Here is a 10,419-nt window from a genome sequence, read left to right on the forward strand (position 1 = left end):
CTCAAATTTATTTCATCAAACATGTCACAAATATTTACAAAAAAAGTAGACTATCATAGTACAGACTAATCACCACTGATGTCTCTCAACAGTTAAGTATGAAAACTCATAATGACTCATAATGACACATTATACAAAAGAAGCATTTACAAATGCTCGAGAATCTGACTTAGAAAAGTGCCAGAAAGTTCCACAATAAATCATGTCCTTTTAGTGGAAAATTTCTCTGATGGTTACAAATGTCCAACGTTCCTCCTCTCCTGAAGCAGCATTTAATCCAGTGTTCCTTCAGGGAAAATAAACAAGAGGAAGAAGAATTATTACAAAAACCTTTTACAAACAGAACTGCCTTCATCTGCATTACCTATAACAAAAGTATTAACTGTAATTGGATAGGCCTTTCTTAAAAAGTTACAAAAGGACTGCAAAGGAAAACAATGAGCTATAACAAAAGGGAAGATTTGCACCATGAAGCCTTACACAGCTACAAGATACAGTAGTACAACTAAGGCACAATGTCCTATAAAGATTTAATTTGTATTAGTTACATCACACAGGCTTGAATGCCATCCATCATAACAACCACTAAACACACAGAATCTCCTCTACATTTATTTCACTTTGTAAACAAATCTATCCGAATCTACCAAAATAGACTGTCCGGAGAAAACAATGAATGACAAGAATACAGTACTGCAATTATGAATAGTTAAAAATGAAGAAGAATAGCTACAATTATGGGTGTCAAACCCTAATGGCGTTGGCAATGTAAAGGATTTAAGGTCGTCAGGAGGAGCCTGGAGCTGTATGACTAAGACTATGGCAAAAACAACAAATGACACAGTGGCATGGACATCCAGACATACTGACAGTCCTACCACACTAAATGCATCCACCATTGCTGCCATTGGTTTAACATTCAACGTGCAAGTGGCTGCTCTGGATAATCTAACATTAGGAAATTATTATTGCATTCTCAGTTTGGATTACAATTATTATTTTGTTTGACGGGATTATTTAATAATTACCTTTTATTTTAAAATGCAACAATAAAATAAAATTCAGCAAGAAGCCCCCCCCCCCCTCCAATTGGCAAAGTTGTAAGGCGTAAGCTGAATATGTGTAGGGGGTTTTATGTAAATCAGACTTACTGTATGTATGGGAATTATGAGCTTTTAAAGCACCACCATGAGGCCATTTAGAGTCAGAATTTACACAGACATATATAATTAACAGCACAATGTCATGTCTCCATCATGCACCATCTTGCAGGAAATGTGGGAGGACCATACTGTATACAACCAGCATCAAAAACAAAAGCATTTCTAGAGCTTGACCCTATGGGCAATGTATGATTCTTGATGTCTAGACAGAGCTTACCTTCAAGAAAAGCAAACTCGTCTACGGCCTCTATTGCATTGTCTGTTTTGGTAGAAGAAAAGAAGAGTGTATTTTGTTGTTGTTGATTAAGACAGATAACAGCAGAGTTTGTGAAAGACAAAGCAGATTAACAGGCATTCTACCTGCGCAGTAGATTCATATACAGTAGCTGGGTTCATGACTAGCATCAGTTCATTGACCTTTCTCATGTTGACATACAGTGCATATCTCTCACACACACACACACACACACACACACACACACACACACACACACACACACACACAGTATATAAAACTTAGTGTGTACATCTTTAGCATTAACATGAGCTGTACTAACCTTGCGAGGCAGCTGGATTCGCGCGAGAACGAGGTCGCGGTCACGTGACAAATCCATCTCGCCTCGCTCCAAACTATTGATTTGAATGTGAAGTGAACCACCACTAATCAGCATCCAGTGGCAGCTACGGACAGGCTTTAGGTGTGATGACAGCGAGAAGCGCGCCCATGACAGACATGATAGACAGATGGTTCATCCAATCACCTGCCAGGTATTTTTAGCTGCGACCAGCAGCTTTATAGGTCGCTCTGTCGGTCAGTTGGTCCACAAAAATGTCCCCACCCTCATTCGAGCAATTGCGATGTCATCAGTGACTAAGTGGGTTCTGTCTGTTTCTCTGCAAGTTTTGTCCCCCACTGGATGATGTCAGCGCTGAGTGACATCACTCCATGATGTGATCAGTGATGGTCACTCGAGCAATTGTGATGTCCTCAATGAATGACGTCATCAGTGATGCGAAGTTGAGCAATAGGTCTTTTTCACAGCAGCCATTTTGTGTTTAAAAGGCAGGAAGTAACACAGGTGCAACCAGACATTAATTCAGTTTTCCAACTTCCAATCCATTTGGGTGTTCTAGTGCTGGCATCCTAATTAATGATTTGGTTGCACCTGTGTTTACCCTGCCTTTTAGACACAAAATGGCAGCGGTGAAAAAGGCCCATTGTGCGCTGCGCATGCCAATAGAGCAGGCGAGGCCACACAGCAGCCGAGGCCGAAGTTGATGCAGCACTCCGTGATGTGATCAGTGATGGTCACTTCAGCAATTGCGATGTTATCGGTGATGCGAAGTTGAGCAATTGTGCGCTGCGCATGCCAATAGAGCAGGTGAGGACACACACACACACAGCAGCCGAGCTGCGTAAGCGAGCCCATGGAGCGGGCAAGCTGCAGGGTGGGCGAGGCCGCGCAGTGGCTGAGGCTAGGAATCTTGTGCGTGTAGTGCACAAGATTTCTAGTTGGCTAAAAGGGGGCAAATTTGGAAATGCAGGGTGGCAGAGTAGGTTGCGCTTGTTTGAAAGTGCCTGCCACAAAACGGTTTCCCGGGCGAGTTCCCAGATGGTTATGTGAAACAAGCCATCTGGCAGCGTCAGGTTAGAGCTGTACAGGAATAGCCTAAACCTTTTCAAGTAATGTACAACACAGTCACAAGTTCCTTGCTTCCTTGATAACACTTACCTAAATCTTTCCTTTGTAATGTTTTTCTCTTTCCTTGCTGGGCATACACCAGGGCATCTTTGGCAATCATCTCAACAAACAACTCCTGGAATACAGACAAGTAGGGCACACAATGTTTATACTCATTAGGTCCAACATTGGATTTGTGTTCAGACATTTTAGGAAATCATCCTTCCTCCAGGATTAGGGATGGTTGATGTTACCTGGACATCAAATTAAAGGACTTTTCAATTACTTTTAAGGTCTTGGTTGGTGAACTGTGAGGCCTCAACCTTGTATTGTGGAAAGACATTACTAAATTGGTCAAAAGTGGACATCACAGAGCTCTCTTTACACTGCCCTTGTCCAGTAAATCATGGTGAAGTCATTGCTGCTATATCAATCTCCATCACTGTTTTCCTCAGGATGTGAGGTGCTGATGCTTTGCCAGAGAGCTGAAGCATATTATTGATGGAACTGGAATTTGGAAAAAACATCTATTCATTTTCTAAACACCCCCACCATCATCAGCTGAGCTTTTAAGTTAACCTGAACCTGGGCTTTCTTTGGTTGAAGCTGGGTGGAGTAGGTTGCCCTACAAGCCACACATAGCCAGTTTGCTAGCAAGCCGAGCTAAACATTTAGCTTTTGTTGTTGTTGAATTTTGCCCATGGCTTACCGTTGCTTTAGCGATGATAAACACCGATTCCTGGCTAGCGAGGGACACGTCTGGGTCGGTCTTCATGAGCGCCTTGATGCGGGCCAGCGGCAGCTTGGACAGACGGCTGTGGGTGACGGCAGGAACGGGCCCGGTTGGCAGGCTGCTCTCCTCCTCGGCAGGCTCATTCCCTCGGCTTTCCTCCTCACTCACGCACCGCTCAGGCTCGCTTTCCGTGGGGGTGACCACCGTAGCTGCCATTCTCCGGTTCGTAAACAAGCGATATGTTACTGTTTAAAACCCTTCAGGCGGCTTGGCAGTCTACATATCAGGACAGCGCCATCAACAACACCAGCGCGCCAGCCAGCATGTGCTTCCGCCTGTCCACAGAGGGGCGCGCTCTGATTAGTCAGCCAGGCAGACAGGTGCCCCGCCTCTTCCTCTCCCGCCAACTGTTCCTCGTCGGCGGTTGGTGGGATTCCAAAGCAGGCACTAACGATTGGCTACAATTTAACGCCAATCAAAGTACTTTGCGTCTGACGCCAGGGCCAGTGGGGCATGTTCAAGACATCAAACGTTAAAGAAGGTAGCGTCCAACAGTACCATGATGTAGCCTACTGTACAGGTCAATGTCAATCAAAGTATCTGTCACATGGATTTAACGTTATTATAGAAACTTTATCTCTGTCTAACACAATCAAATTAGTTAGTACATTTGCCAGTCATTTGCCGGATGTTGCATAATTTTACAAACGTAAAAACTCATCAAATGGAATTTTAATCAGTTAATTCCATTATCAGTTTGGTAACTGGGTTTCACATGAAAGGTGTTTATTTAAAAAGTGTGTATGCAGCACTTCCATGGTTTTTGTCTGTGTCACAGAGATGCTAATGATATTAGTAGCTACATTCTGTTAATAGGATTGCCAGAGGCAGGTGAGCTCTGAAGCTCCATCACATGTTTGATCACAGTCATGTCACAGTCAGCTAGCTAGTAACCTGAAGAAGAGACATGAAGGAGCCACAGTTACCAGGTAAATCTGAAATCTATCTGTTTCAAAACTGGCATTGATTGGGCAATAACTGTTATTCAGGAGTCTTTGACACAGATTGACAATTAATGGCACAATTTGTTCTTTATTCTTTTATTTCTGCCTAGTTATGGGGGAGTAGGCTAGATTGTCACTTTGTGCTGTTTTGTAGTAGACTAGAGTGTGTAGAAAATATTGTTAATATTTCCATATAGCCTACAATGTGATGTTCTGTTTAGTCAGTAAAATGCTGTGTGGCTCATTGTGATTTTTCTTGTGCATCAGATGGAAAGATAATTTATATATTAAAAAAGAGGAAGCAGTCAGGCAGAGAGGTTTTAAATGCCACAGACATGTAATTTGAGTTAATTATTATATCAAATGTGATGTAAGCATCTAAGCCCACTGTATTACTTCCAAGTTCTATCAATTGTTGAATTTATTGAATTGACACCTGACAGTCTTAAAAAAAAAAAAAAAAAGGAGGCTGCAATTATATTTGTGTACCGCATCTTTAACACTATAGGTTATTCCAGTCAGCTCAGCATATCCTCCTCCACTCAGTACAGATTGAAAATAGCCTTGTGCATTCAGAACTAGCCCACTAATACTGTGTCTATAAGCAGTGCAGTAATCCTAGCTGACACCTGGGTGACACTGCTGGCAGAAGATCTGCAACTTTCATTAGTCTGCACAGGTCTATCATGGGCTAAATTGACTGTTAAACTCTGTGACGCATGATAAAATGCAGGTTAACGTTAGGTCCACGTTAGGTCTGTAGACTCTACAGTAAAGGAAGCCATATGGAGATTAATGGAGGGCAAGCTGCATTACCACTGTCCCATAGAGGGAACAGTCACTCTAGCTAGTCTGCACATTTAGCTCTAGCCTAGTTCATCATGAGTAGGCTACTGTTGCAGTAAGTCAACAATCCAATGCTAAACACATAACGATAACACAAAGGTTTCTGGCTGACATGAAAGTGATGTCAACAGTGCATATTAGGGCAGTGGTTCTCAAAGTAGGGTGTGTGGACCCCCAGAGGTCCTTGAAGGGGTTCCAGGGGGTCCCCAGCAAAAAGGGTCATCATTTATTTTCACTAGAATTCCAACTACAACAATGACAGAATGTATGACTATCTTGGATTTCATACATTGTCTGTAATAAAACATTTAAAAGTGTGATGACCCTCCCACTCTCCTGGCCCTGTCTTGCATATACTATATGAACAGGAAACAGCACTTTTACCCTGATGTCTGAGTGAATTTTCTATATTGTGCAATCTGCTTTTGAAATCTTGAATTGTTTCGTGCACTTTTTCTTAAGCCATCAAGACAAGACTATGGTTAAAGCACAGAGAGAGCAAAAAGCCCAAAGCTGAGGCTCCTCTGGTGGACAAGACAGTCAAACATCTGCCTCCTGTTGGTGGCCAGGCCGTCCCACAGCTGAGCGAGTCAGAGAGGATGAGACAGTCGCCCAGCCGGGCCATCCCACAGCTGAGCGAGGCAGAGAGGATGAGACAAACGCCGTTCCAGAGGGTGGTCTACGACATGGCCCATAACCAGCGGGTGGTCAGTGAGCTGATGCTGGGCCGGAGGATGGGCTTCTATGAGCTGCGGGGGGAGATTGGGGAGGGCAACTTCTCTCACGTCAGGCTGGGCATCCACGCCTTGACGAAAGGTGAGGACCAGGGATGATGGGTGTGTTGTGGCAGCAGCAGGGTTGGGGCCGTAACAGTTCATGAATTGACTTTCGAATGAATAGATTCCAATTCAGTTCCTGGAGTTGGAATTGGAATTGGAATGTCACCCAGCTCTAAGAAAACGCTACGAATTGGAATTGATTCGGAATGACTTTGAATTCAATTAAGTTCCCCTTGTAAGAGAGGTCATCTTGAGTTGCTGATATGAACATTAGGAATGAAATAAAAGACAGTTAAACAAATCAAATTCACGTAATCACACATATCTAATCTATGTATTACAATGATTACTATGCATCAAATACCACATGAAAGGTTCTTCTAACATTTTATGATATTGAGTATTCATATAGCCTAACACTATGTAATCTCATCATAGCATAGCCTGAATTAAACTTCCTGAAATTCCAATTCAATTCCAATTCGGTTTCGGTCATTGCCCCCTAATTCCAATTCCTCAGTTGAATTGGAATTGATGAGTTCATTCATGAATTGACCCTCCTGGTGTTTATATTGGTTTTGTTTTCATTCATTCTCTCACCCATTCATTCATTTTTCCTATCTTTCTTTAAACGTTTCCATGTGAAACTGATTCACCCTGTGTGGTTCACCCTGTCTGTGTCTCTCTGTCTAATCTATTGAGACATACTGACCACTCCTGGCTGCCCAGAGTTGAGTCTTTCCTGCTAAGCTTGGTTGAGGTGAATAATAACAGTCATTGGACATGATGTGATCGCCCTGGATCCTCCACACCCTCTGCTGAGAATCCATGCCATCTTTTGCACGATCTCCTCTTTAATTTCTGTTGAGTGTTGTTGCCTTTAGGGGAATGGCACATGGCAGAGAGAGCATTTTGTGTGTGTGTGTGTGTGTGTGTGTGTGTGTGTGTGTGTGTGTGTGTGTGTGTGTGTGTGTGTGTGTGTGTGTGTGTGTGTGTGCGTGCGTGCGTCTGCGTGCGTGTGCGTGTGCGTGTGTGTGTGTGTGCATGTGCACTGTATGTGCATTCATGTTTGCAAGGGGAATATCCTTAGCTACATTTTTGTCATACCTTAAATAATGCTCCAATTAGATTAGACCAGTTGCCATGTGTAATTGCTTCCTGCCTTCCCCTCGTTATTTGACCTTTAACCCTTTCCAGAGCCCCTCCATCCTCCTGACATCTGACCCCCCCCTCCCTCTCCTGTTTCAGAGAGAGTAGCTGTCAAAGTCATGGACAAGCAGCGTCTGGACAAGAAGGGCCGCTCCCTGTACTCATCAGAGATCAGCTGCATGGAGAAGCTGTGCCACCCCAACGTGGTACGGCTGTATGAGGTGATGGAGACCTCCAAGAAGCTGTATCTGGTGATGGAGTATGGCAGCGGGGGAGACCTGTTCTCTCGTATCACCACCAGGGGGAAGCTGAGCGACCTGGAAGGCAAGCTGATCTTTGCACAGGTCGTCTCTGCTGTTAAACACATGGTGAGATCCCATCGACTATGAGTACTGTGCCACATGGATATCCTCATTTCCACCAATAAAAGGCTTATGCAGGGCTGATTGTGGGTTCATGTTATTGACTTGACCTTGTCATCAAGCAGTTATGAATATGTGCACTGTGCAGGCTCTAACAGTTCTTTCCTCAAACAATCCTTAACTTTGTTACCTAGTAAATAATGATAAATAATTTTGTGCTATTTCAGCATGAGACTAACATCATCCACCGAGACCTAAAGGCAGAGAACATCTTCTACACCACCAGCCACTGCATCAAGGTGGGTGACTTCGGCTTCGGCAGAGAGAGCGGCCCCACTGAGGTCCTCACCAACTTCTGCGGCTCGCCGCCGTACGCTGCGCCGGAGCTCTTCGCGGAAAAGGGCTACATCGGGCGCTACTCGGACATCTGGGCGCTGGGCGTCCTGCTGCACTTCATGGTGACGCGCACCTTGCCTTTTCACGCCGAGAACCTGGGGCGGCTGAAGCGCTGCATCCTGCAAGGGGCCTACAGTGTCCCCGCCTACGTGCCCCAGCAGTGCCAGGAGGTCATTAAGGGCATGCTGCGCCCCGTGCCTGCTGACCGCTCCTCGCTCAACCAGATCATGACCGCCGGCTGGCTGAAGGGGCTGGAGTACCCGCGCCCGCACCCCGCGTTGCCCCTCGCCCCGGCCCACCTCGCCCAGGCCTCCCAGGCTCTGTGTGTGGAGGAGCGAGAAGTGAAGAGTTTGCTGTCGGACCTGGGTATCACGTCGGCCCATTTGCAGAACAACCCTTGCGCAGACTGTAGGAGCCCACTGACGGGCGTGTACCGCATCCTCCTGCACCGGGTCCAAAAGAGGCGGTCGGTGGAGGCGGTCGGTTACTCGGCGGTTCTCCCTGACGAGTACGGCGCCCCGAAGAACTGGACTACAGCGGCAGCTATGGACAAGCACGACCCCTCTGCTGTCTGCACTATACTATAGAGCAGTGGTTCCCAACCTTTTTTGTATTATGTACCCCTTGAGCTGTTTTGCCATGCTGTTAGTACCCCCTCACTCATGCATGTACTTTGTAACGCAAGGAAACTGTGGCTGTGGTGGATCTGTGGCTGCACGAGTAGCCTAAATCCATACAAAATATATCTGTCGCTGAACGGCCATTGTTTGGGCGTGGCCTCTTTTTCCTTTTGTCAGTGAGCTTCCCTAAACCTGAATCTGGAGTGACAACAACTGGACGTTTGAGCCATTTATCTGTGGTCGATGCTACTGTAGCTAGTTGATTTGCGCAGTTTGACATGTGTGAACGTGACCTCTTCACAGAGGAGCCTAGTGTAAGTTGACACCTGCCAGAAATAAATTGTAATCCCCAATCTTTCCAAGTACCCCCTACAAGCTGCTCAAGTACCCCTACAAGCTGCTCAAGTACCCCTAGGGGTACACGTGCCCCTGGTTGGGAAACACTGCTATAGAGTACCGCAGGGATGACCAATTTTTGTAGGCTTAACCAGAAATCGCCGCCGTTTTGGTTTGTCATTGGAAAAGTCTATGGGGTTTTAGAATGGGGATTTCACTTGAATGCATCAAATAAGGTCTGTGGTTGAAATGCACGTTGAAAATGCTGCATAGCGCCATCCAGTGGTGAAAAGAAAGAGTTCACAGTGTGTTGGACAATGTGGATCTGGCAGGTCGGGAGGTTGATGTCAGAGTTGGAGGCGTTCCCTCCTCTTCCCGTTGTGTCCTACTCTGTCACAGCTTACACACTATACTAGGCCGGGCACATCTCTCTTCTTAACTAATTAGCTGTGGCTTTCTGTGCTGATTACATCACCAGCTATCCTCAGTATAGGCTACACTGGGCTTAGTGACGCAAAACATGAATTAATCATGATATGGCTATATATGAGCATCTTCCAATCCGTCTTAGTCATAAGATAATGCTGCAGTCACCCGAGCTAGCTGGCCACCGGTAATCCTGGTAAGAGAGACGAGAGACTGCTGGATCACAAAGAGGTGAAACAGGAGACAATGGAAAAATGTCACCTGGGAGTTAAGGAATTAGACATAACTAAATTAGGACCATAGCCTGATGGTTTGATCAATGATCGCTTGATCTAGTGATTTCTGGATTAAAGGAACACGCCAACATTTTTGGGAGATTTGCCTATTCTGTCTTCTTCCCGATAAGACGAGAAGAGAAGAATTCTAGTAGAAAAATAGAGGGTGTTAGTTAGCTTAGCACAATGAATGGTAGTCAATGGTGTAGCCTACCCCCATTAACATTCTGAGCAAAAACATTAAAAAGGGGAAAAAGGGTGAAAAAACATAAAATGCTTCCATACTGCTCACCTGGCGTAATCCAAGTCTCCACAAGCCATGAGATGCCAAGTTGACTTGAAAAGATAAATGTACACCCTGTTTTTAGCTGAAATGTGCACTGCAGGTCACATGCAGTAACTGCACCACCTGCAGGCCACAGTAACAGCACCACCTGCCACCACGCATTCTTTGAATTAAAATAGACAGCTGCAATCTGTTCCACACATGAAGATGAATGGATGAATGTAGGGAATGGCGAACAGACAGACCATGAGCTGCTCATATACGTTCACATTCACCAGCTGCTGCAAGCTAAAGAGCAATGAACATATAGGACCATGCAGCTCTGTTAATATACAGTCCATGGTTAAAACCCTGTATGCCTA

The 10,419-nt window shown here is 45.1% G+C and overlaps 2 protein-coding genes across 2 annotated transcripts; one reads left to right on the forward strand and one right to left on the reverse strand.

Annotated features, from left to right (window-relative positions):
• pole4 (polymerase (DNA-directed), epsilon 4, accessory subunit) lies at nucleotides 1–3,902 on the reverse strand. The gene is made up of 4 exons (XM_083648014.1): nucleotides 3,555–3,902; nucleotides 2,897–2,981; nucleotides 1,381–1,422; nucleotides 1–286 (listed from the first exon to the last, which is right to left on the reverse strand). The coding sequence occupies exons 1-4, from the start codon at nucleotides 3,792–3,794 to the stop codon at nucleotides 273–275; spliced, it is 381 nt and encodes a 126-aa protein (XP_083504140.1). The 5' UTR covers nucleotides 3,795–3,902; the 3' UTR covers nucleotides 1–272.
• LOC310786032 (serine/threonine-protein kinase NIM1) lies at nucleotides 3,818–8,701 on the forward strand (the record flags this gene model as incomplete). Its single annotated transcript, XM_083647217.1, has 4 exons — nucleotides 3,818–4,001; nucleotides 5,891–6,244; nucleotides 7,456–7,724; nucleotides 7,946–8,701. The coding sequence occupies 4 exons, from the start codon at nucleotides 3,818–3,820 to the stop codon at nucleotides 8,699–8,701; spliced, it is 1,563 nt and encodes a 520-aa protein (XP_083503343.1).
• Between the last annotated feature and the right edge of the window lie 1,718 nt (nucleotides 8,702–10,419).

The sequence above is a fragment of the Poromitra crassiceps genome (genome assembly GCF_964638095.1).
Source record: "Poromitra crassiceps genome assembly, chromosome: 12".
Lineage (NCBI taxonomy): Eukaryota > Metazoa > Chordata > Actinopteri > Beryciformes > Melamphaidae > Poromitra > Poromitra crassiceps.

Bases quoted from the DNA above. Each gene is read 5' to 3' on its own strand.
- pole4 (XM_083648014.1), bottom strand. From the start codon at position 3,794: ATGGCAGCTACGGTGGTCACCCCCACGGAAAGCGAGCCTGAGCGGTGC. The intron at 2,982-3,554 runs GTAAGCCATGGG...TCTGTATTCCAG, and splicing joins TTATCATCGCTAAAGCAACG to GAGTTGTTTGTTGAGATGAT. The intron at 1,423-2,896 runs GTAAGTGTTATC...CTACCAAAACAG, and splicing joins ATTACAAAGGAAAGATTTAG to ACAATGCAATAGAGGCCGTA.